This window comes from Periophthalmus magnuspinnatus, chromosome 20 (assembly GCF_009829125.3).
Source record: "Periophthalmus magnuspinnatus isolate fPerMag1 chromosome 20, fPerMag1.2.pri, whole genome shotgun sequence".
NCBI classification, from domain to species: domain Eukaryota; kingdom Metazoa; phylum Chordata; class Actinopteri; order Gobiiformes; family Gobiidae; genus Periophthalmus; species Periophthalmus magnuspinnatus.
In genome coordinates this window covers 16,334,576-16,359,364 of record NC_047145.1, presented here as the reverse complement: position 1 = coordinate 16,359,364, position 24,789 = coordinate 16,334,576, and the positions used below count along the sequence as shown (strand labels likewise).

General features: G+C 41.2%; 4 protein-coding genes across 4 annotated transcripts; 2 read left to right on the top strand and 2 right to left on the bottom strand.

Moving 5' to 3' along the window:
• Positions 1-3,618: 3,618 nt before the first annotated feature.
• rpl21 (ribosomal protein L21) lies at positions 3,619-6,159 on the bottom strand. The gene is made up of 6 exons (XM_033986206.2): positions 6,079-6,159; positions 5,338-5,416; positions 5,211-5,272; positions 5,020-5,132; positions 3,808-3,958; positions 3,619-3,736 (listed from the first exon to the last, which is right to left on the bottom strand). The coding sequence occupies exons 2-6, from the start codon at positions 5,402-5,404 to the stop codon at positions 3,647-3,649; spliced, it is 483 nt and encodes a 160-aa protein (XP_033842097.1). The 5' UTR covers positions 5,405-5,416; positions 6,079-6,159; the 3' UTR covers positions 3,619-3,646.
• A 515-nt stretch (positions 6,160-6,674) lies between these two features.
• Positions 6,675-10,578, top strand: usp12a (ubiquitin specific peptidase 12a). The gene is made up of 9 exons (XM_033986191.2): positions 6,675-6,812; positions 7,644-7,724; positions 7,797-8,010; positions 8,094-8,329; positions 8,400-8,476; positions 8,552-8,635; positions 9,108-9,305; positions 9,597-9,675; positions 9,755-10,578. The coding sequence occupies exons 1-9, from the start codon at positions 6,765-6,767 to the stop codon at positions 9,854-9,856; spliced, it is 1,119 nt and encodes a 372-aa protein (XP_033842082.1). The 5' UTR covers positions 6,675-6,764; the 3' UTR covers positions 9,857-10,578.
• A 442-nt stretch (positions 10,579-11,020) lies between these two features.
• Positions 11,021-14,047, top strand: gpr12 (G protein-coupled receptor 12). Its single transcript, XM_033986193.2, has 2 exons — positions 11,021-11,483; positions 12,118-14,047. Exon 2 carries the CDS (start codon positions 12,130-12,132, stop codon positions 13,156-13,158), a length of 1,029 nt encoding a protein of 342 aa, XP_033842084.1. The 5' UTR covers positions 11,021-11,483; positions 12,118-12,129; the 3' UTR covers positions 13,159-14,047.
• Positions 14,048-16,385: 2,338 nt separating this feature from the next.
• On the bottom strand, positions 16,386-24,361 carry wasf3b (WASP family member 3b). The gene is made up of 9 exons (XM_033986188.2): positions 24,272-24,361; positions 20,693-20,863; positions 18,918-19,052; positions 18,631-18,784; positions 18,403-18,520; positions 18,139-18,320; positions 17,796-18,062; positions 17,226-17,536; positions 16,386-17,114 (listed from the first exon to the last, which is right to left on the bottom strand). Exons 2-9 carry the CDS (start codon positions 20,823-20,825, stop codon positions 16,957-16,959), a joined length of 1,458 nt encoding a protein of 485 aa, XP_033842079.1. The 5' UTR covers positions 20,826-20,863; positions 24,272-24,361; the 3' UTR covers positions 16,386-16,956.
• Between the last annotated feature and the right edge of the window lie 428 nt (positions 24,362-24,789).

The window sequence follows — 24,789 nt, the reverse complement described above, 5'->3', positions numbered from 1 at the left end:
TAGGTAGTTTAGGTGAAATAAAACAGACCACTTCCAGATAATATTCATGTTTCGCTTCTTTTTGAGTAAACTTTGTAGCCAAAAAAAAAAAAAAACACAAAAAAAAACTCCAAAGAAGTGAATTTGAATACAATTGTGTGATCTGTGTAAGAATAGTAAAAGTTGGTTCTTTGGTACTTTTTATTAGAGTTGTTAATAATAACAGCAGTATATTTAATTAAAGTATACAATTTGGTATTTTGTTAGCTAGTTATTTTGTTGCTCAGTTTCATAAATACATGCATTTTACTCCATGCATTTGTCTGTGAAAAGTCAACTATAATAACTTCTACTCCAGCAAGATCTGCCTAGCTGTTAGAAGAGGCAAAACCAGGTGTGCAAAGTGACAGATAGGGACAATCGAATAATACTATCTGCTTGTCTAAACACCAGCGCTCACCCTTTGCCCAAATGCCATGCTCTAGTGTGAACCCTTAGCTTGACCGTGGTGAATGAGGCCTATTGAAAGCTTGTTGGGCGTTGACTCTGTGCCCTCCCACGCTCCAGGTATGACCAGGCTGCAGGGGTTATCACCCCCCCTCTCTTCATCCGGCCCCTCCCCTGTGGCCTGTCAGGGGCTCCAGCAGTCAATGCAGCTGGTCCAATATTCACATACAGATCCAAGCCTCCCCTGTCACTGATAACTGTGCTGTTATCAGCCAAGCTATCAGGCTTAGGTACTGGGTGCACTCTGTTTGGACTGCCCTGGGATTTCCTGGAGCCTTTGTCAAAGCTTCTGGCAAATCTTAGTCATACTAGGAAAACACAGGTCAAGACCAATAGTTAAAATCATAAACAACAACACCACAACTCTGACATCACCCATATACAGAGGGTGAGGAACAAACTATAACAAGAGGAGAGCAAATACTTCAGTATGTCATTTAGAGTTATAAGTACCTTTGGCACACATCAAGTGTTTTACTGATTAACATCAAATAGGCAATCACCTTAATATTATTAATAATATTTTTTTTTCTTGACACTCAATAGGCTATAGTGCTTGGATCAGTAAAGAAAATATGTACTTCTTTTAAATATACTCTCAAATATATTTTGTAACCAAGTGAAGCCAGCCTAGTATATTATTTATTTTCCTATTTATAATTGACAAAAACATTTATTTTTTTTTACATAGGCTTAAAGGCTTCTGTGCAACTGACTTTGACAATAATTTCTTTCTTATTTTAGCTTTTCCTTTCTGAGATCATCATTGAAATCTATCAATTGGGCACTGACTGATTTCTATACAAGACAGTTACTAGTATGCCAGATGCCTTTTCCTAATCCTCTCTCCAAGCACATGTGTGTGTGTGACCTGGTAAGTAAAGTGAATTATGCTATTTCCACATTTATATAAATAAAGTAACCCATTTCAAATGACTTGTCTTTTCATCATTTGCTGTTGTGACCTGTCTGCCCATGTCCAGTTATCTCTTTTGTGTGTGGGGGTTAATAAGTAACAGTGCGGGTCGATACAGCTGCTCTGAGCCACTGGCTAAGCTTGCACACTCAATCTGTGAGTGTCAGAGGGCTGTGATTAAGGAGTTCATAGTGTTTTGCCTTTTATCCGCGTGGCTTGTCTCTCACTGCTTCTCCATCTCCACTGCTTGCTTACTCTTCTTGTCTGTTTACTTTCTGTTCCTTCAATCAGTAACCTCTTGGAGTTGGGACACACACACCTCTGTAACAGAAACAAGCATGAAAAATCTTACTGTAGAAATTTGTGAATAATTGATAGAATAACATTTCTAAAAATATTATAATTTACACATTTCAGGTACCCAAAGATGTATTTTTTTTGCTGAATTGGTTGGTTTGAACCCAGTCTATAAAGCTGTGGGAACATCACTTGACCCCCATCTTATCTCAGTATTGATTGAAAAGGTCTGATTTTTGCAATATTAAGGGCTTTAAGAACCAACTGGCCCATTGATTGATTGCACCTTATATTTCACTTTTCTTATTTTTATTTCACCAACTTCTACATAAAATGTTTTCTGCAATATGTATTCATATATGTCCCAGTATGGAGATGATCTAGGTTGGTTCGTATCCATGGGTTTCAGAGTGATGGAAAATTAAGAAGGTTACCATAGAGATTGACAATCTAAAAAAATGCATATATATTTTTTGAATGGTGAATAGCCTCAAATTGTTGCCTATAACAGCATCTTTCATTTATTATAGCCTACAAAAACTATTACTGTGGTAATAATTCCATGGAAGAAACAAATCCTGAAACTTAAAATTCCACACTAGACTTTGTGTGTATGTATGTGTTCCATGATGCTGTCCTCAGTATGTCTCTGACACAATGGACACAATTGAACACATGTTCCTGTCTCCCCCGTCTCAGTAAACTGGCCTAATAAGTGTCAATATTGGGTAGAGTACTGAGCTGCTGCTGGGATAAGATAACCCATTAGTCACATCAGCAGTCAGGCATCCAACCCCAACTGATTACACACTCAAGTGTCCCACACTCCACACTCTGTGCACGAGAAAGAGCTGTGGCATCACACTTTAAAAAAACCCAAAAAAACCAAACAAACTTGTTTTTATATAAAAACAAAATAAGAACGCCTGATAAACTTTGTACTTTGTTTTCTGTGACAGAAGCCAGAAGAGTAAAATGTTTATAACTACACTTAGTCACTTCCATAGACTGCCTGCAGATTAATATAAACTTGCATAAACTACAGTCACTAGTCTATGGTCATCTTGAGCTAAATATTGTTGTTATAAAAATGATATCCCACCAGTCCTTTATATATTATTTATTTATTTTTACCATGTCTTAATATTACTTTTTTTTTATTTTTTTTTACAGCTGGTGGGGGAATTGTACAATATTACAATACAGCTTAATTATCTTATTTTTAAGACATGACATTTCATATGTTTACTTGCCAATTCCCTTGGTTTGGTAAATATGTAGTACTATTGTATCGTTATGTATGGCCCTTGTGTACAGTTTGGTTACTGGTTGTTGCCTTGTAGGGCTGATAAGGCAATTTCCTTGGGCACACTGCCCCTCATGGAAGAGCAGAGGACTGCAAGATTGATTTATGTGCTTAACCATGGATTTACAAATGATGAAAGATTAGCAACATTGTAATGGCCTACATGTAGTTTTGAAATGTTAATCATTATCTTTTGAAATGGTGAAAGCCACTCAAAATGGCACCAGCAGGTTGAAACCCATGCACACTGGTTGAATTCTATATTCTCCAACCAAAAAAATATTAAAATATTCTAATATTTAATACAGATGAGGGACAGCTAAACTTAATAGCTCTATTGATAAAATGATCATTTGTGCTACTATAGCCTATAGCAAGTTCTAGAGTTGCTGATATAAACACCATGTAATAAAAAGGAGCTCTGCTTATTGCACATACAAGACCACCAATATATAGACCCTCTCTCTCACCAATCCATCAATTTGCAAAAAAAAAAAAAAAGTAAAATACATGACCAGTTCTCTGTACGAATAAAAACACCATGTAGCACATCTCCCATATAGTTAAGTTAAAGTTGAAAGATTAGATAAATAAAATGCAGAAGGAGATCGTATCTGTACAAAGACTTTATTTGAGGACATTTATGCCATGAACTCATACGGGATAGGCTCCAACAGCTGGGGCTCATTCTTCTTGGTGCTGACAAAGTGAGCCTCACGAGGAGGAGCAGGCTGGAGGAACAGACACAGGATTAAATCAATTGATGAGAAAACCAGGGACCTTTTTCACATGATGCGCATACCTGACGCTTCAGCTCCACCCAAGTGCCCTTCTGTTTGGCCTCCAGTTTCTTGGCCTCGTTTTCCTTGACACGCTGAAGAAAACTGTCCCTGCTCTTTGAGTGTTTGACATGCTCAATGCGAACATTTATCCTCTTGGCCAAGATTTTACCCCTGTAACAATTAGACACAAATGGTTGGCTCAAAGTTAATCGCATGATGTCTGTGTAATCCCTCAGTCGTCCAGACATGTTCCATAGTAAAAGAAAAATATAAAATCTGTCAACGGGACAAAACTACTGGACACATGACCAACTGTGCAGTCGTGTTTCCTCAAAAACACAGATCAAACATGAGTCAGATCACAGGCTTTTGAGGAGTTATATTTTTCCCCAGATGAATGACCACTGAGGACAAACGAACGTCCTGGTGGCAAAGTGAAACTGGGGTAAAACATTTGATTTTTTTCCCTTAAAAAAGATATCCATGAGTAGTGACATTTAGTACCAAAAGTGCTACTCGATTATGGTAAAAATCAAGTCACAATTACTTTGCTCATAATTACTTCTACACTATCACACTTAAACTTTTAGGTATTGGACAACAGATGAAAACTAGCCTTTTGGCTAATTCTGGCATGTTAAACAGTTACTGTTGGTCAACATGCACTGTCTGCTATAAATAAATAAAGTAGCTTTAATTCAGGATTTGCACGACAGGATGCGCACACAGTCTGAATAGTCTGTTATAGACAAACTTTTTTGTAATTGAATAGCACACAATTGTTATTGGCTTAATTTCCTCAGCCCTATTAAAAGTGACTTCACAAAGTTACTAAAACTAGACTTTGCCACAATGTGATGTGTGCTGTCGTGGTGCAAAGAGCAGCAGCTTTCTGTTAAATTCAACCTGTAATCAACATAGCAGGCTTCCTAGCTTCGGTACCTTATAACAGTTAAATGTTATTCCAAATTATTTTTGATGAGAAATACACATCACCCAGAAGCTTGAAAAATTACAAGCAATATTACAATTACCCTATTTTTTCAAGCTTAACAGGCTTTGTCAGATGTGTGCAATTAATGTGAGAAAGTCAAAATGTCCAAAATCGTGGACACCACATAGTCCCACCAAAAGTTGGGATTAAATGTAAAACCAGTTTTAATGGCATCAGGAGTTATTACATATCCCTTAGTTTGACATTATACTGCCATTATAAATGATTTGTTACTTACTTTACTTGCTTGTTGACAATGATGCCGACAGCATGTTGGGTTACATTGTAAACTCGTCCAGTCTTGCCATGGTAACACTTGTGAGGCATACCCTTCTGAATGGTTCCTGTGCCCTATTTAAAAATGCATAATAACTGTGATCCAAAGGGCGACAACGCAATTGGGATCCAAATATTCAGAGCTGAACATACCTTAATGTCAACAATGTCACCCTTCTTGTAAATGCGCATGTATGTGGACAGGGGAATAGGGCCTAGAGAGGATACATTTGTGAGGCAAGGCTTATTGAGGACATTCTTCACACAGTCAAGTACTCACCATGTTTGCGGAATTGCCTGCTGAACATGTACCTGGTCCCCCTCCTTTTACCTCTGGTGTTCGTCATGGTGCCTGATTACTGTCACAGAACAAAAAATATTAATACCAATTGAAAAATAAACAAGCCAGTCAGCTATTAAAACCCGTGCAGTCACTCTCAGTTCGCCGGTGAAATAAATTGCATTTTATTTCATGCTTAAAAGTCAAAGGAGGAAAATCATCACCGAGTATCTGCACATTAGATCTCAACATCTCACGTTGCAGTTCTTATGATTATGAAATGGTAGTGTTTGGTGAATAGAAATAAGGAGACTACTGACTAGAGCTTTATAATATAGAATTCATTTCATTAGCTGGAAAAATGTATTTAGATGTCACTGAAATGAAATGTTCTACAACAGGTCGCCAGTCAGTTTCTTTAAAAACAACTGACCGAGCATCTATGGCTATAGTTATGTCAAAATGTGGGATATAGGTCACAACAATAATCTAACTTTAAAATGCAGACATAAAAGGCAAAATTATTAGCTGCCTAGCTGGAGCATAGGAGGCCCACATGGGCAGCCACGCTGTGGACTCGACTCATTTCACACGGCTAACTAAATACATTATGCATTACCTTTTGGTAAATAAGGCTAAGTTTAGATGTATAACGTTATTTTTCACATGTACACTCAAAGATAATGAGGAAAACAGCAAGAAAAAGACATAATTTGTCATTTAACACGGAGAGAATCTTACCCCCGGTATCAACAAGATGGCGGGTTCAGCGGAAAGAGAGAGCTGAGGTCCCAAGACTCCGCCTTGAAAAACGGGCTGGGGCGGCTGCGACAGCGCCTGAACAAGTACTATCAAACATTTTATTTCGGCTATAAATAATCAGTGTCACTAAGTCCAGTCTATTTCGCAAATTCAGTAAATTAGAAACAGCTGACTTATTATGGCCTCAGAATCTTGTATTTTACTCAATGACGGATATGGATAATATTCTTAGTGACACTATGGCTGTGTACCATAGACTTTAATAACACATTTAGTGGATTGACAACATTTTTACATTTTACATTTCTTGTTTAGTAGGAATTTGTGACAATCATAGACCGTGTGTGTATATAAGAGTTAGTTATTCTTACTAGTAATAATTCAAAAGCGTATTAAATGTGGAAGAACACAATATGCCTAAAGGTTAAATATCATCATTTGTGGTTATAATTTATTTTAGGTGATGCGTTAATCATGCTCAACCATCGTTTCTAAGTTGATCAAACTTATAAAGCATATCAAAAACGAATGCGGAAGTGAGTGGTTAGGTACGCTCTTGTCTCTTGACGCCAGGCCCAGTTATAAACAGCACATCGACAGCTGCCCTCTCGGAGCAGCCCACAGTTTCAGAGCACCGAGGTGTAGTGGAAGATGGCGTTAGCCGAATGGAAATCCTAATGACAGTCTCAAAATTTGCCTCTTTTTGTACCATGGTGAGTCTGCAGCCCTTAGTCTCTTGCATCAGTTAGACCATATACTCCGGGATTATGTAAAAAAAAACATGGCCTATTATTACTATTACTGTCTCGCAAAGAAATATTCCCAATGAAGCAACTGCTGCTGCTGTCTATGCTAGCAAAGCAGTTTTCCGATGCAAGCAAAGCAAGCAGTAACCTCAGCTTCGCCAATCAGTTCAAATGCCACAGTCGGGTTAGTTATTATTATTATTGGTTTATTACTATCCTGTCTATTCAGTGATGTGATGTAACCAAGTATTTCAACCAAGTGACAGTGCACCTGCTGCTAGCTGGCTAACATTGGGCATCTGGAGCTAAACCACAGTTGTAGTTAGCCAGCAAACAACTGGCCACATCTGGTTCATAAAAGCACCGCTGCTCTCATCAAACTGCGCTTTTGGGGGAATTGAGAAACACAGTGTAATCTAGAGCATCTTGTGTCCTTTTACATTTAGTAGATATTAGGTTTTATTATTGCAGGCGATGACGACATGGTTTATCATTAGCTACGCAGTTGTGGACTCGCTCCAGGTGTATTCACTGCTGTTCAATTTGCATCAGACCCACTGCTTTATTTGGCTCTATGAGAATCATTTGAATACTTATGACACATTTGGAAGTAATTAATAGAAAATCAAAAGCTTACAAGTCAAGAAAACATGTTAATAAAATATAATATGACCATTTACCCCATTGCTGCATTCAGATTGAAGGTGTTTTACATACATTTGTTTTAGGCAGTGAAGGGTGTTGCCTATGATTTTTGCTTGAATTGAATTGTACATTTCATGGGTGTCATTATTACAGGGCGCCAATGCCTCTGCTCTGGAGAAAGAGATTGGATCTGAGCAGTTTCCGGTCAATGAGCACTACTTTGGTTTGGTCAACGTAAGTGATTCTGACTGTATTAGTTGTATTTCACGTATTACTGCTCTTGACTACCTTTGCACTTTATTTTAGTTTGGAAACACCTGCTACTGCAACTCGGTATTGCAGGCTCTCTACTTCTGCCGACCGTTTCGGGAGAAGATCTTGGCGTACCGCAGCCAGCCTCGGCGGAAAGAGAACCTGCTCACATGTTTGGCTGACTTGTTCCATAGTATTGCCAATCAAAAGAGGAAAGTGGGTGTTATACCACCCAAGAAGTTTATTACACGTCTACGCAAAGAAAATGGTGAATATATTAACAGCTTAATTGGACTGAATTTAATTAAAATAAAATTATTGCTTACAGTGTTGTTTTTCTGTTTTTCTCAGAACTCTTTGACAACTACATGCAGCAAGATGCCCATGAGTTCTTGAACTACCTACTAAACACCATTGCCGATCTGCTTCAAGAAGAAAGGAAACAAGAGAAGACCAATGGCCGCCTTGCCAACGGCACATTGGACTCCCAGAATAATAATAGCAATGCTTCACCTGCTCCTACCTGGGTCCATGAGATCTTCCAAGGCACTCTAACCAATGAGACACGCTGCCTCACCTGTGAAACAGTATGGTTTTAGATTATGTAAAAACTATTTTGTAAAAACAGTGTTGTAAATAAGATTGTTTTTTCCATAGATAAGCAGTAAAGATGAGGACTTTCTGGACCTTTCAGTTGATGTTGAACAGAATACCTCTATCACACACTGCCTCAGGTTTGAATGAAATTCATTATAATGTTTGTGTAGCAGGCCATACAGGTTCACACAGTTTTCTTTGACATATTCCAGAGGTTTTAGTAACACAGAGACACTGTGCAGCGAGTACAAATACTACTGTGAAGAATGTAGAAGCAAGCAGGAGGCACACAAGAGGTCAGTATTTGTCTGTGCTTTAACAAATCTGTTATTCTGAACAATTGTTCCCCTGCCCTGTCACCATTGGACAGCCTGCTCCTTACCTGAGATTCCAAGTACTACCGTCTTTGTTTGATGTCATTAACAGTATGACTCAAGGCCTTAGAGAAAACAATTTCAAATCAATGGCACAGAATGATCCTTTCTAACTATGAAACGTTGCTTTAATTGTGTGTAATATTCTGTACCAAAGAGATAGTAGTCAAAGTGGTACTTGAAAAAAAAAAAAAAAGTCCCTGGTTTTACTTCTCAACTGAAATTTATTCTGCCTCAGTTCTTGTTATGGTAAATGGGATATGTACATTATATTTCACAAGTATTACCCAACCCTAAGATTTGGTTGTGCTTTCCAAACACTGCTTCACTGCTCTGTTCTTATTGCTTTTTGAAATGGTACTCCACCATAGTTAACACTGAATTGTGATCACAGAATGCGAGTAAAGAAGCTACCCATGATCCTGGCACTGCATCTGAAGCGCTTTAAGTACATGGAGCAGCTACAACGATACACAAAACTGTCCTATCGCGTAGTCTTCCCTTTGGAGCTGCGTCTCTTCAACACTTCTGGAGATGCCACCAATCCTGAGCGGCTCTATGACCTGGTGGCTGTCGTGGTCCACTGTGGAAGGTGAGTTTAGATATATTATTAAGGCTTGTAGATAGGAAACTTGCCTACACCTGACCACGTTTGTAGACACAGAAATATGAGGTATTCCGTGAAGTGAGATTAAGTTAATGCTTAAGTTATATATATTCATTTTTGGGTATTTTTTCTTCATCTCAAAATGTTTCAGACAGATATGTTTTCAAAAGTAGGTTTAAAAAAATGAAGTGTATATTGTTTTTGAAAGGATTTCTTAATAGTTTAATTGATGTGAAGGGACTGCATGCTAAATGCAGTAATTGTATGTCTTTGCAGTGGTCCAAATCGGGGTCACTACATTGCAATTGTAAAAAGTCATGACTTCTGGTTGCTATTTGATGATGACATTGTGGAGGTACGAATATATTTATCTCTACTTGCACTCAAAATGAGTTTTTCTTTTTAATTTGTACTCTTATCTGTTCTTTCTGTAGAAAATAGATGCACAAGCAATAGAAGAATTCTATGGCTTAACGTCTGAAATCTCCAAGAACTCTGAGTCTGGATACATCCTGTTCTACCAGTCCAGAGATTAAATGTTGAGTGTTTTATAGTAAGCGAGGTCCCTCCTCTTCGCGTAGGGCAAAGGACCCTGCACCACTGCAGGTACTTCTCCTAAAGCTGTATTTTAAAATGTGCTTTAGGCCCTCAGCGCTGCCTCTCAGCTGCGGAAGTGTCCCCGTGAACAGCTGTCCCTTTTGGTTCAGTCTTCATCCTGTGTTTCTGGATGCTCTCTGCAGCAGGGACAAAGATACTGTTGAATGAAAACTGTGTCAAGATTGTTCATTGTTTAAACGGACGTTGAGGAGGGTTGTACAGATGTAAGTTGGTCATATGAGTGACGTACTAATTTTTGCCTTGGGAGTTGGCCGAATGGTTATTTAATAATTCATATGATGTAATATTGGCCTGGTGTTTTCACCCCACACTGTTATACTGCACTGGCTTTTACTCGGACTGGATCAGGTTTATGATCATGGATGTATAAAGGTGGGAAGGGATAGTGTGTCCTCTCGGGGGCACATCACGGGGGTTGTGTCTTTCTACCGTGTACAGAATGGTATTTGTATAAATATTACAAGAAGATATTATTCTCATTGGAAAATGTTAGACATTAAAAGATGTATTAACACTATGGTGCACTTTTGATACCGTTTTGTAGGTGTTGGCAAATTAAATGTGAGGGTTTGCTTGAAAAGGCCTGTTGTTAAGCGATCATTTTCTGTTTTAAAGAAAAAGAAATAAAACCATAAACATGTCTTTTAGGTGTACTCCTTTCTTTTTAAGCCAGGTGCCCACTGATGACTCATAGGCGCTCACTGGCGCCCCGCAGAGGTGATAGCTGAAGGATCCACTTTCCCCGATATGACGGAAAATATATTAATGAAGGAAGCTACTTTGTGCCATTTACAGTCCAAATCGAAAGCGTTTGTAGAAATCACCTATGACCGACATCATGCACATAGACGCATGTACGCACAGGAGGCGCAACTCGGCGGACGTGTTGGAGCAGTACCGCAAAAATAAAGGCGGGAGATGGAGAGACGGAGTCGGGGAGGGGGAGGGGGGTGGCTGACACACATCAGGCTGCTGTTAATAGCACAGACAGGACCAGAATAGAAGGGCGTCGCAGGAGGAGAGTGCTCACTGCATCCAGCATCTTGGAATTTGAAATTTGACTCCAGGTGGAGAAATCGTCAATAGGCCAATAATAGACCAGGTTTAATGAGAAGATGCTGGCCAAAGCAGGCGATTTGGTGGATTTGAGACAAATCTTAACAACCCACACATTTAGAATTAAAATAGCCGCCTCGCATGATCATGTCTTTGGCACGGTAGGACTAGACTAGAGCAGAGTTCAACCGGTCTGGCCCATTCATTTGGGACTCCTCCTTCGATATCGATCCGCTCTGCCTCCTTACCCCCTCCTCACAGCGCCTGCTCTGAGCTCTGCACAGCCGCAATCCACAGCGCTCAGTGATGCTCCGCTAAAGGCACTGCCTTTTCAGTCGTACTGGCTGCGAGGCTGAGGATCCCGCTCAGCATCCCCATCCTCTCCAGGCTGTGCCCCTGTACGCCGGCGCAGCGCTACACACATCCACACCATGGATATACCAAGCAGCCATTCTTCCATCTAAACCGAAGGCCCACCTCGCTGTCAAGGTAAGTTTAGAGCTGCTCATCTTCAGCGTGAGCATCCCTATTTTACTGAGCACACAAAGCTCATGCAGCTTTCGTTGGTGTGAAGCGTTTGCAGTTTTTATGCACCTGCTTTAAGAATTTAAACGCCATAAGGACAGCGCGGGAGGACGCTGAAGAATCCTGATCTGTTGCAGTAGCAGTCAGAATTAACTGAGCGGCACCTGGTCTCTGACAGCATCAGAATTATGACCGGCATCTGGCCCACCAGATTGTGCCTCAGGCGGCTTAGTGATTTTCTTTACCTTTAAAAAAAGTTAACAATAAACGTGTCTAACATGACTGCATCTTATTCAAGACTGTATTTTGTGAAGACTTGTTTTATCCAAGAGGCCATTTACAACTCATTAGACATAACCTTGAATGTTAATGTTTTGTGTAACACAAAGATGTCTTCCAGTGGCGCTTAGCACATGAATGCATAGGGGACGCACAGCAGCAGCATCAGCCCCCAGCTGATTTCTATATTAGGACTACAAATATGTCAGATAGCCTACATGTATTACTACTTAAATCTACTGGAGTGTAAAAGCTTCATAGGTTTGTAATTACTCAGCTACAAAGACTGTACTATGCTTTTATTTTGTTTTTTTTTCAGACGGGGAGCACAATGAGTGAAGAGTCACCAGTCTCCCCCAGTTGGCTGGGCCAGGACCCAACCACATGGGCCAGTGGAGGTGGAGGCCCACTGGACAACAGCACAGGTCTGGGCATATTCCCTCAGGAGGACATCTACCCCCCCAGCCAGCTGCCTCTGCTGGTCAACCCCTGGGACATTGTGCTGTGCTCCTCTGGGACCCTGATTGCCTGTGAGAATGCGTTGGTGGTGTTGGTCATATGGCAAAATCCGGCACTGCGGGCACCTATGTTCCTACTGATTGGCAGCCTGGCATTGGCTGACCTTTTGGCTGGCCTGGGACTGGTGCTTCACTTTACATGTGCCTATTTGCTCCGCTCTGACTCAGCCCAGCTACTCACCGTGGGGCTGGTGGTGGCCTCCTTCTCTGCATCAGTTTTCAGCCTGTTGGCCATCACTATTGACCGCTACCTGTCCCTGTACTATGCCCTGACCTACAATTCCGAGCGGACTGCTGCGTTTACCTACACCATGCTGGTGCTGCTGTGGGGCCTGTCCTTGTGTCTGGGGCTGTTGCCGGTCACAGGGGTCAACTGTCTGGCAGAGGAGGCCTCCTGCAGCGTGGTGCGCCCACTCACCAAGAACAACATCGCTGTGCTGTCTGTGTCCTTCCTGCTTCTGTTTGGCCTTATGCTCCAGCTCTATGTCCAGATTTGTAAAATAGTGATGCGCCACGCTCACCAGATCGCCCTCCAACATCACTTCCTAGCTGCCACGCCTCACTACGTCACCACACGCAAGGGTGTGTCCACACTTGCCATCATCCTGGGAACCTTCGCTGCTTGTTGGATGCCATTCACTGTCTACTCTCTGATTGCAGACTACACCTACCCTCCTCTTTACACTTATGCGACGCTGGTGCCTGCCACATATAACTCTGTCATCAACCCCGTCATCTATGCTTTCAGGAACCAGGAGATCCAGAAGGCCCTGTGGCTGGTGTGCTGCGGATGTGTGCCCAGCAGTGTTGCCCACAGAGCAAGAACCCCTAGTGACGTGTGAGCCTAGAGCAGAGTGTTTGAGTGAGGCACCAGCTGTGCTCCTCACTGGCCCTACAGTGTCCCAGAGCAGGAGCAGCAGCACACTCGGGAAAGCATCACGTCGCCAGGGCTGTAGCAGCACTTCTGACTAGAGGGATGCCACTGGTTGATGCAGCTTTGTTAATTATCAACCGCCCTACTGCGAGGATGGTATTGTGTTCTTTGTTTCACACATCATAAGGCATGGTGTATCACTGTCTTCCCCAGTGATCGCGGCCTTCTCTGAGGCTGCTCCCTTTCGTGCAATCTGTGCCACGCCCTTTTCCCCTCGATTCTGCAGAGAGCCAGCGCGTCACATGTTACAGGCAGCAGATGTACATAAAGCGTGCATATTTAACACCGAGGCCTGGGGTTGACGCGTATTGTATTTTCAGATGGGGAGGGGGTTTTTGTTTTATAATGCAGTGAGTGCGTAAAGGCTGTCAAGATGTTAAATCCGTGCGTTGGATACAGTGACAAACCAGAGCTCATCCACAGCGGCTGAGATTTCCACGGTAAAAAGCCTGTCTGGAGCAGCATCCAGTCGCTCTGCTGCTGCACTCTGAACGTGCGTCGAAAGCTAAACAGCCGCGGAGAGCTAAAAATAGACACGGCGCGCTCTGATCCGCTCCCTGCGTCCTCCACAGACGCCGAGAAAGAAATTAAGACGCTCTTTCTTCTCGGCTCTTCCTGCACATCTTTAACCGTTTTCTATGGCGTCTACGTCTTTTTGTTCAGAGAATGCCTGAGAGGCTATTGTCTGTGTCAAAACAATGTCCAATGGTTACCACTATTTCCAAATAACTATTAAGCGTAATTTAAGTATAATAACGTCACCCAACCGAAGTGCACGCTAGATTCCAGTGATTTGCATGCAAGCACATAACCTTTTTTCATATTCACTGCTATAACTCTAGGCAGTGTGTCATCTTGACGTCATAATGACCTAATAATTGAGCTACAGAACTATAGCCTACTTAGGCCGTGTACCTCACATGAAATTCATTGAAAGAGCTAAATCATCACTTAAGTGACATTAAATGCATTGCATTGTAGTGCAGAGATGTGCTCTACCAGCTGCTCTGAGTTTGTGGAGATTAAGTTACAAATCTGTATTCTTGTTCATACAGATCAGCAATAACAACCCTGTGAGTGATACTAGTTAGCAAAGCAATACTCAGACAGCAATAACATCTCTGTCCCACCAAGACTTATTCCTGCTGAGGTGGGCAAGGCAGAAATGTTGCCAAAAAGTGGAATTAAAGACCCTTGAGGTGAAAGATTCTGTTGAACTATTACATCACTGCCTCATTTTGGTTCACCAAAGGTCCTCTAAAGTGTTCATCTATGGTCAAACTGAATTGTAAAAGCGTGATGACTCCTTTGTGTCTGCATTGAATAGATGTTAGTGCGGTAGCATCTGAACTGCCCACTCCAGGATATTAAACTTGAGACAATGTTAGTATGAGTTGCATGTCCATTGGATGTGTGCATGTGTGTGTGATTGTGACCCAGCAGCTCAGCAGACTGTGATCCATCCCTTGTGCCGTCAGGGGTTATAAATCGCTGTATTAAGGGTTGCCCTGTGTTGACCCCAACTTTGTGAATGCTGCCAGTCTTCCTGTGAACTCTGAGAGAAGTGGCCTCGCTATGTTGTTTTGTTACGTTTGTCTCAAAGCATGTAGACCTTTTCACGAGTCGTATTTATGACTAGGACGCAAATGTTCCAGCACTTCAAGCCAAAGTGAAAGGACTCTAAATTAACAGGATCCTAGTCCTACTGTGTTTTATGTTTATGTAATGTTTATATTGTACTGTATTTAACGCCATTCTGGATTGGTTAAGGCAAGTGCCCATCAAGTGACCTCTGAACAATTATATGAGCTAAAATTGGCCACTTCCAAAGACAAAAGTAATGCTCCCTCTTTATTTCCTTGCTTAGTATGTGTTTTTAAAAAAGGTCATGCAAGGAAATCAAAAGAGCAGCATTTCCCAGCTTTGGATTGTAGCCGCTGTATGTGAACTTGTGCAGTGTCAGATTGTAGTTTTCTGTGAGCACCAACAGCTCAGGCTGGTACACCACAAAACACCACAAACTTGTATTCCTTTGGAGAAAAGTCTATTTTGTTATATTTATTGAAAAGTTCTATTTTTTCCACTTAAGTCTGGCCTGAGTACTTTCAGATGTTGTATGGCGCTGTAAAGCCTTTTTATGAATGTAGTATTAATCAACACATTTTCTAAAATGAACCCCTTCCCCTCACAAGTAATTTATCTATGTAAATAAGGCATGCCTAAGAGGAAGGACCACCATGCATGGTGCTACCAGTAAGACAACAGTTGGTTTGTACCACTTAGACAATGAAGTGTCATCAAGGCAGTGGCAATGTAACATTTGTTCTAGTGACATTCACTTTTCTTGCTTCAGGTTACAGGTCAATGTTGATTAATGGGTAACTATCCAAACCTGAGGTTGGTGACAAAACATGGTGTCAGATGAGTGAATGTTTTTGTCACATCACAGATGTTGAATTTGTAAAGAGGACAGTGAGAAAAGGGCTTTGATCCACCTACAATATAGTGAGACTGTGAAACTGGATATAGTCGTTGCACACTTGTCCATCCACAGAATGGTTTAACTGATACTTGCGACTTCTGTAATATTTGGTGGGTTTTAGGGGTCCATGTTGATCGATCAAAAGGCAGAGAAAGATGGTGACTCTCGCTGAATCTAGAGCTAAATATCAAACACTCAAGGGCCTGTGAACGTGTGTGTTTTCATTTGAGGGTTCAGACCAGAACACCACAGTAACAGCATCTTATGTATATGTATGCGTAGTTTTCAATGTGAAATGCACTTTATTTTTTTTTTATGAAAATGGCACAAATTAAGTATCTGCAAAATGAAACATATGATAATCAACATGCACTAACTGAGATATTGTACAGTTTGTGTGACTGTGTTGTCTATTTTTCCAAAGTGTTAGTTGTACTTTTTATTGCTTACATTGATTAGTTCTCTCTATTAAGAGATCTTGTTAATTTTGTATTAAAAATGTGCTGTGCATAAAAACCATGCCTTGTCCTCTTCATTTCTCACCCGGCTGTTACCCTGGTAACTTTCTCCTCAGCTGTTCCGTTTCTGTGGAAACTGAGCCAGGTATGTGTCGTCTCTATGACGACAATGGAACAGTAAAGACACAATGCTTCATTCATTATTTTATTTTTTCACTATACAGCCACAATCTGTATAGTGATTAACAATAAGTTTAAATATCTCCTTAACTCCATCACAGCATTTTATCCAGAACACTGTGCTAGCACTTTGTTGCTTCCAGTTACTTTCATGTAGGCTACATGTTAAAAACATACCTCCTGATCTATGGCTTAAACAACAGTTTCATTAAAAAAAACACAATAAAAAATACAAGTACATCGGTTAGCTCAAGAGGAAATTTTCTAGCATCTCTTTGAATATACGAGATAAATTTCTTTCTTTACAGGGTGTCTATAGTGTTTCAACAGGTAGAGAACTAGGATGCATTCACATTGCTCAGTTGCAGAGGGTTGTTAGGATTATACTTTTTATATTTGATTTAGCATGATTTCCAGTTCTTATTACATGTTTAGCTTATGTTAACATACAGCATAAAATTGTGTTTTTTCAGCAACAATATGTGAGTAACTGTGATTGTGATTCAGTGGGCATTGCTTTAACATGTGTCTTCAATTATGTGTGTACATTGAGTGGTTAAACTAGCAGTTTGTATTGTGTTTAGTGTTAATCAGACCAGTCATTCTCCTCTAACTCCGAGTCGTCCTCTGAGTCAGAGTATTCCACAGCAATGCGTCGTGACAGGATAGTTGCCACATCATTTCCTACTGGTTCTCTCTTTGCCTGCTGCTCCTGCTGCTCCTGCACCTTCTTGAGTTGAATGCCTAAAACATTTGCATGAATCATGTCCAATTGTTGTTTGTGATATATATACAGCACACAATTTACACAAATGTAGAAATGTATGGTTTGTCACGTGTAACTTTGACACTTACCCATGCGTATGGCAGCCAGTAGGTCGCTCCGGGCATCACTGACTACTGTGCTCTCAGCAGGTGCAGATGAGGACATTTTACGTGTTGTGGAGTGGAGGGCACCAGTGGGAATGGGAGGAGGAGGTGGGCCAGGGGGAGGTGGGGCAGTCTGTGCTCCAGACAAAGGAGGAGGAGGTGGAGCATAGCCCCCAGCAACACCCATTGGTCCTGGAGACATAGGACCTCCAGGAGGAGAGGCGAAGGCAGTTTGAGCTGAAGGAATGAGTGGAGCGGGAGGAGGGGGAGGAGGGGTGTTGGCATAGCCTTCCATACTGAAGACAGAGAAAAGACAAAGTTAGAAGAGTCCTACATTGCCACAACAGCCCAGAGATTAAAACACTTTCATGTATTCACAACAAGCCACTAGATGGCAGCATTAGCTCATAATTGGCATCCTGTATTAAAGGTTTTCTTAGCAGTGTGATAGGTTGGAGGACTGATTGAATTGTCGGCATCAGCACACAGAGTAACCAAATGTTATTTAGATTCTTTCATGTGATATGATAAATGTGGTTGTGCCGTGTATTATACCTGTAATCTATTGGTGGGAGTGACATGGACCCTCCGTTCATGGCTTCAGTTGGCGGAGGGGGCAGCGGTACCTGGTGATGCGTGCGCCCCAGTGTCCCACTCTGATAGGCCATAGCCCGACCTCTGCCCTCCAGCTCCACCCCTTTAGGGATGTGCCCCGCCGCCATCTGAGCGGCAAGGACACTGGGAGGTGGGCCAGAGTAAGTGTGGGCGTGTCCAGCGTGGTTCATGGCATTAGGATATTGGTGTTGCTCAAGACCGTGACCCCTGAATGACAGAGTACAGAAAGCTTATGGAATGAGGAACATGGACAAACATGAAGACACATGTGAAGTGGAAATACCTGTTTTCTGGGGACATGGAGCCTTCAGAGGAGGTGGCTCTGTCTCTGTGTATTGTGTGTCGATGATCGGGCCTCAGCTCTTTATCCAAAGCCATCATATTCCACTCCTGACGACGGTTTCTTGCTTTGCGGACCTTCTTGACCTCTCTCTGCAATGTGCCATCCACACCACGTCTCTGTTCCTTTTCATCGAAACATGTTAAATCAATGCCATGATTAATGAAACCCTATTAAGCAGGTGTTTTATGTGGATTATAAGATTACCTTTTGCTTCCTCTTCTCTTTCCTCTTATCCTCCGTGTCCTGCAGCATTTTCTCCTTCCAAAGATCAAAGAAGTAAGAAGGATCTGTGTAAAACTTAAGTGCATCCTTCTTGTCATCCCTTTAAAAACAAATGAGGGAACATGCAAATATGAATTGAATATTCAAAAAGGTTTAGAAAGAATTCATTTAAATTAAATGAAAACATTTTTATATAGACTGACAAATAACCTGTATGGTGAGAGGATGCTGAGAGGTGGAGGCTTGTCACTCAGATTAAACATGTCAGTCACCGGGTTGGGTATGCTGCTCTTGGACACCACCTGCTGGTCCTGAGTGGTGGAGCTCTTGAAGGCTTTCCTCATGTTGATATCTTGCAAGGAAACTATTAGCCACAAAGAGAGGAACTGGGTAAAAGTTATTGAACAAAGAGCTAGAAAGGAAATGAACACTGGTTCACAGTGGGTGGAAAATGTAAAACAAGTGACACCAGAGTGAAGTCTGACCCTTTGACCCACCTTCTTCTACGGTAGAGTCCAGCTGCGTAACCTTGACAGCCAGCCGGTCGATACGGTCCTGGAGTGAGTTGGCACGTAGGTAGAAGTTGTTGGCCTCATTAAACAGTTCACCAAATATATCCTCTGCATGTTTACCTAAACACACAGGCCGGATCACAAAGATAGGATAGACTTAAAATAAGACTGAGAAGTAGACCTGCAATCCATATCTGGAGCCAAATATGTCTGCATGGCCTGAGTACCAAATCAATACTGCAGTAATGTGACACAATGTGAAATCTAAGTCTGAGAGGTACTGCAGAGCCGTTATTTTCCATTGACCTACACAGACAATGTATAAACAGGTTTATCCTCAACTAAGTGCTGCATGAGAATGTGTTTTTCAGGACAAAAGCTAAACACCTTCAACCAACTGTGACATTTTCTGCATTATGAGGCAAACCTGTTCAGGAAATAGCCATTTTCACTACGCAAAAAGACAAGGCTCATGAAATGTTTTGAAGAGGCTGAAAACCAATGGCCTTAGGTACTGGGTCAAAGGTTAATTATCGTAAGGTGTGATTTAAATAAATACATAAATGTAATTAGAAATACATACTAAATGAAAATGTGCTCCTTTTCACTCAATTGTTAATAACAATGCAATGCAAAGTCTAGAGAGCAGTGGATGAAAAGGTGTTGCACCAAATACAAACATGCCAGGTTTATTTCTGTCCCTCCTGCTGACAGGATGGGCTGCAGGAAAAATATTTAGAGGAAGGAAGAATCCTACATCCGCCAGTCAGAGCCCATCAACTTTGAACTCCTCAGGGAATTGGTCTGGTCCATAAGCAGCCATAGAAAAACAACCCCTAAGGGCTATATTTACTACTAACTATTGCCTTAAGTATTGTATGCTGCACAGACAGAGGCATCTTTAGTACTTGATAATAAAGATAGTGCCTTGTCACTTCAGCCAAGCGATACATTTGTGTGGCATGTCTGTATGTAGTATGTAGACAGGGCCCTCAGTCTTATATTTAACCCACAGCTGCTGTTGAAAGGCCTACTCCCACTGCAGGAACTTGATACAATGCAATGGTCGGACTCACGGAGAATAGTTTGTCTCAGTGGAGTTTCGAACAAAAACAGCTTTAGATTTCAATATGCTGATGTTGTATGTTTAACAAAACAACTGAGGTAAGTATATCTGTTTTTCCAAAACTGTGATACGGGATGTACAGGTGAAATATCATGAATAAGATTATAGTTTTATTACAGGCATAATTCCTCTTTAGCTAGAAGAATTCACAACGGCTATTCCTAGTCTAGACCTAGGCTCGTCAGGAAATAATTTAATCAGCTATGGTACTTTTTACAATCTGTGGTTACATAGTTTATGCCATAGTGTGTGGTGGATGCCTTTTTCCAGTTCTAAATAAGTATGAGAAACACAACCACTGCACAAAGGCCTTAAAACAGCTGCATATCCACCGCTGCCCTGATGAGTACATTTTTGTGACCATCTAAAAGGATTACATCTCCCACCCCTGTGTCCCAGTCCTCGACCACAGTAAGCCTGCCACTCGCCCAATAACCCCAGGCCCCGTAACTATGACAACGACCAAATCAATCACTGGTGCGGGATTAACGATGAAACCATGTGATCTTGTCACACTACAAAGAGGCTACAGTAGCTATTCCTCAAGCTAGAGTCACTTACAGTCTCAGGAAATAATATTGTAAATTTTGTCCTGTTGTTAAAATCACTTCAATTCCATGTGTTTGTGTCTTACTTAGACTACTGAGCTGCCGGATGATGGCGGACAGGGTGTTGTTCATCACACATTCGAGCTCACTGCCAATACCCTCCGGGAGCGCACCCCGGCAGAGGTGGCGCGGTTCGATGTTCCTCTTCACCAGTGGCATGGTGAGGCCTCACACCAGGACTGTCCCACTGGCACAAACTGTCGGACAAGAGACATGTTATGAGACAGACAAGAGGAAAATATTTACACTATATGAAAACAAATAGATTCAGACCAATAAATTTTACGTGGACGATCAGTAATTACACCATTATAAATTCATAGGACCACTAATTACCTTGACATAGAACTGGGTAATGCCAGAAACCTCACGATACAATATGTACCCCAATACAGGGTTGTTGATACATGCATATCCCTAAAAAAAGTTCTTAAAAGGTTTGTTTTTCTTGCTTAAAGGTATCTTTGTGATACATATCCCTATATCAATACAGATATCTCTCACAGTTTATTGCAGTGTTGATATTTTGAGTACAGCCTTACCCTGGTACTGTAACTGCACAGTTCGGTGTTGGAAAATGTGACTATGGGCCCATTCCATCTGATTAAATAATATAGTACAAGTCTTGAATAAAGATTTAACAGGTAAAATTTTGTGAAAACACATTAATTATAATATTTTCTCCTCCTCTTGTCTCCTAGCAGTGGAGTTTGCATTATAGGCCAAAGCATGAAAGCTACAACCGTCAGTGTTCCAAAGATCAGCAGTGAGATTTAAGCATTAGGAAGATACAGTGTTCCTGCTAATCCCAGCACAGCTTGACAGAGGCCCAGCTGGACCCAGTCACACAAACTGATTCATGACTTTGTTGGGCCACCCATGTTCAGAGGGTGCTCCAGAAATATGTAGCAGTACCACACATTACAGTGCAAACCCAAACGCTGTTATGTGTCTTTGATGCAGCCCTCATCAGTTTAAAGGTCTGCAGACAATAGTAAAACCAGTTGAGATCCCAACAAGCATCAGAGCAGCCATACTATCGCTGCTCCTTCCTGTTTCCTGTTTTCCAATCTGCTCCTGTTTCCTGGTCCTCCCAGTGTCACATCTCTGCTTCCTGGCCAAACATTTGAACAATACGGCACATGGAGAGACGAAAAGGAAGGACGAGGATGCACACACCCAAACTAAAAGACTTTAGATTTATTTTAATCATTTATCACCATAGCATGTACTTAACACATACTGAGAGAATTAGACCACAGTTAAGTGAAATGCTGACACTAGACCCATGGAGCGACAACCTACTACAATATTTATGTAGACCATTTATTTTTAGCAAGTACATGTAAGTCAGTACAATTTAGTGTGAGGATTTGTATTCAATTGTGTAACAAGCCAAAAAGTACCACTGCAAATGCTTCATTTATTTCAGTGTAAAGATATTAAAAATCTAATTTTCAAGAGTGTCCTGATCAAAAGACAGCAGCAGAAGTGTCTTGAATGTTGAAACCTCAAGATGATCAAAATCGTTCACTGTATAACACTAAACCTTAGTACTGTGTTATTACTGTCTGAGAGAGAAAGTCTGTTGTAACAGCTGTCAGAGACAGAGACACTTCTTTCACGGAGGCCAACTCTCACCACCAGAGTACTGAACAGGCCGAGCTGCCCCCTGCAACCAACAGCCTCAACCAAACACAAAACAAAGGCTCAAATGACATCATGAATAAAGCTCATAAAATAATGGTTAATATTGTGTTGTAGCTTAATTATAGCACAAATGCAAATGATGGGATTGAATGTCCTTTACTGTCTGCCTAGAATAACAATGGCATCACTGAGGCAAAATAATGGGCAAATAAGGGTGCCGGAGGAGGGAATAAGACTTAACACAGTTTAGCAAAGTAAATGTAAACTAGAAGAACTGGACAGTTCTGAAGCAAGACAAGAGCGCTCAGTGTTTCAGAAGTGTCAAAAGAGAGAGGCTAACGCAAAGTTTAAGAAATGGACGTAATGGTGGGTGTGAAAGGAGAAAGAGGGGTGTACTGGGGGGAGGGGTACAAACAGGGACCTCGGGAAACCACTGAAAGGTGCCTGGGACAATAGAGCTTGGTTCACACGGCAACAGCACCAGCTCTCCCATGCATCCTCCCCCTCATCCTCCTTTAAGGGCCTCTGTACCCTCAGCATGAAAGCCCAGTGAGCTGCACTCATTAGGGAAGGAGAGGAAGAGAAAAGTACTGCATGGCCGCGACTAGAAAGTGTCACCCAACACTTGAGCTGTAAGACATATAAACAGACATACAGTACAGTACATCTCCAGTTTCAATCTTCTCTTTTGTGTTCTGTGTCTATAGAGTGCTATAGCCATAATAATGGCTCAAACCCACAAGGTAGCCTCTCAAATATCCCATTAGCAGCATGTAAACAGCCCCATCAACTGCAAAAAATGTCTTTGATCCTCCGAAGGGGTCACATTCACCCTGCATTGAGGGTACAATGCAGTTCCCTGGTGAATCCTGTAAGATACCAACACAGGAATGCTGAGGCAAAGATGTGGGAAGTCCATTAAGATGAATCATTATCAATTTATGAGTACAGCTTCTTGTATAGCTGTTTGCTTGCGCTCATGTTATGAATAATACAATTTCGGTTTATGTCAGGCTTGGTGCTGCATTTAAATATGTACATTGCTTCTATGTTAATGCAAGGACAATCATTTTCAATATTGCAGAGAGGCATTAAGGACTATGCCTGATGGCCATTTTGACCAAATGTCACTGCGGAGTGCATAAGCACTGCTGGATAATTGAAACAACACCAGTATAGTCTGATGGCATTTTACAATTACAAAGGTATAACAAGTCTAAACTCAGTGGAATAATTTGTAGCTTTAGCCAGAAAATAGTCTAGGTCTTTGAATAACTTACAACAACATGGATACAGTGATGAATGATTAGCAATTGAATACTACTTTTTAAACATAATGTGAATAATTCAAATCAAGAACTGGCTGAACATGACATATCTCACATGCACTGATAACATCTTAGTCATGCTTAAATAGTAGGTTACATCCATGTTATATCTCCATAAGATGTACATAGGGCTTGTCATCACATGGATGTCACACTTCACTTCAGTCACTGTGAACACATTGGCTCTCTGTTCGTGGCTTCTCTCAGTTCTGATAGCTCTGTTGGCTGTATAATACTGGCATATAGACCTACAGGCTTGAACTAATAGTGCTCGATCAATCACTGTTCCGCACCGCCGCTTCCCGACACTGACCCACATCCAACTCACGGCTCTCCCCCTCCCACCTCTGCACTATATTTACTCAGCATCTTGTTAGGAAAATCACGAAACATATGGATATTTGTGCTGTTGCAGTTTTACCTACCCCATAAAACTACAAACATTAAACACTTGGATTGAAAACTGCATATTTATTATGGTCAACTGGGGGTCCGCTGTACTGACCACTCCGTTAGCTAGCTTATGCCACTGATATTACTTTAGTTACTCCAAAAACAAATACAATCAGAGATAAAATTGATTAATATGAATGTAAAAGTAATTTAATCTTACCAGAGAGTACTTACCGCAACTTAAATTATCGATAGAAAATTGTCTCTCCGCATGTCCCGTTAGATACTCCTATTAGCACTGCCATCCCGTCCCCCAGTCCGTCTGGCCACTCGGCGAAAAAAAAAAATCCTTTGAAGGTTGGGCGGGGCCTGCTTGGTTCACCAGCCAATCAGATAACAGACTAGAGGGGTTTTACGCGTGATGGACGTTATTATAGCCAATAGCAGCCATATAAAAATATGATTGACACGGATCGACAAATGTACTCAATGAACGTGGGGTGGGTCTACAACTGGGCGTGGCTGAAGCGCACAACAATGCTCCAAAAAAAAAAAAAGAATATTTACTGTTCATTGGCTTTTTGTTATTTTCTGTTATTTTGTATTTGTATATGTTTGTTCATAGAAACGTGCTCAACTTGAAAAAAAGTATATATTTACATAATTGTATACTACTACTACTAATAATAATGATAATTATTATCATGCCATGTGCATCATAATAATAAGTGCATTTCATACCGAATTATTTT

Coding starts and splice junctions, on each gene's coding strand:
- usp12a (XM_033986191.2), top strand. CDS start 6,765: ATGGAAATCCTAATGACAGTCTCAAAATTTGCCTCTTTTTGTACCATG. Junction 8,330..8,399: donor GCTGCCTCACCTGTGAAACA/GTATGGTTTTAG, acceptor TTTTTTCCATAG/ATAAGCAGTAAAGATGAGGA. Junction 8,636..9,107: donor AAGCAGGAGGCACACAAGAG/GTCAGTATTTGT, acceptor TTGTGATCACAG/AATGCGAGTAAAGAAGCTAC.
- wasf3b (XM_033986188.2), bottom strand. CDS start 20,825: ATGCCACTGGTGAAGAGGAACATCGAACCGCGCCACCTCTGCCGGGGT. Junction 18,521..18,630: donor AGCATCCTCTCACCATACAG/GTTATTTGTCAG, acceptor TTGTTTTTAAAG/GGATGACAAGAAGGATGCAC. Junction 18,321..18,402: donor AAGAGAAGAGGAAGCAAAAG/GTAATCTTATAA, acceptor TTCGATGAAAAG/GAACAGAGACGTGGTGTGGA.
- gpr12 (XM_033986193.2), top strand. CDS start 12,130: ATGAGTGAAGAGTCACCAGTCTCCCCCAGTTGGCTGGGCCAGGACCCA.
- rpl21 (XM_033986206.2), bottom strand. CDS start 5,404: ATGACGAACACCAGAGGTAAAAGGAGGGGGACCAGGTACATGTTCAGC. Junction 5,273..5,337: donor CAGGCAATTCCGCAAACATG/GTGAGTACTTGA, acceptor TATCCTCTCTAG/GCCCTATTCCCCTGTCCACA. Junction 5,133..5,210: donor GTGACATTGTTGACATTAAG/GTATGTTCAGCT, acceptor ATTTTTAAATAG/GGCACAGGAACCATTCAGAA.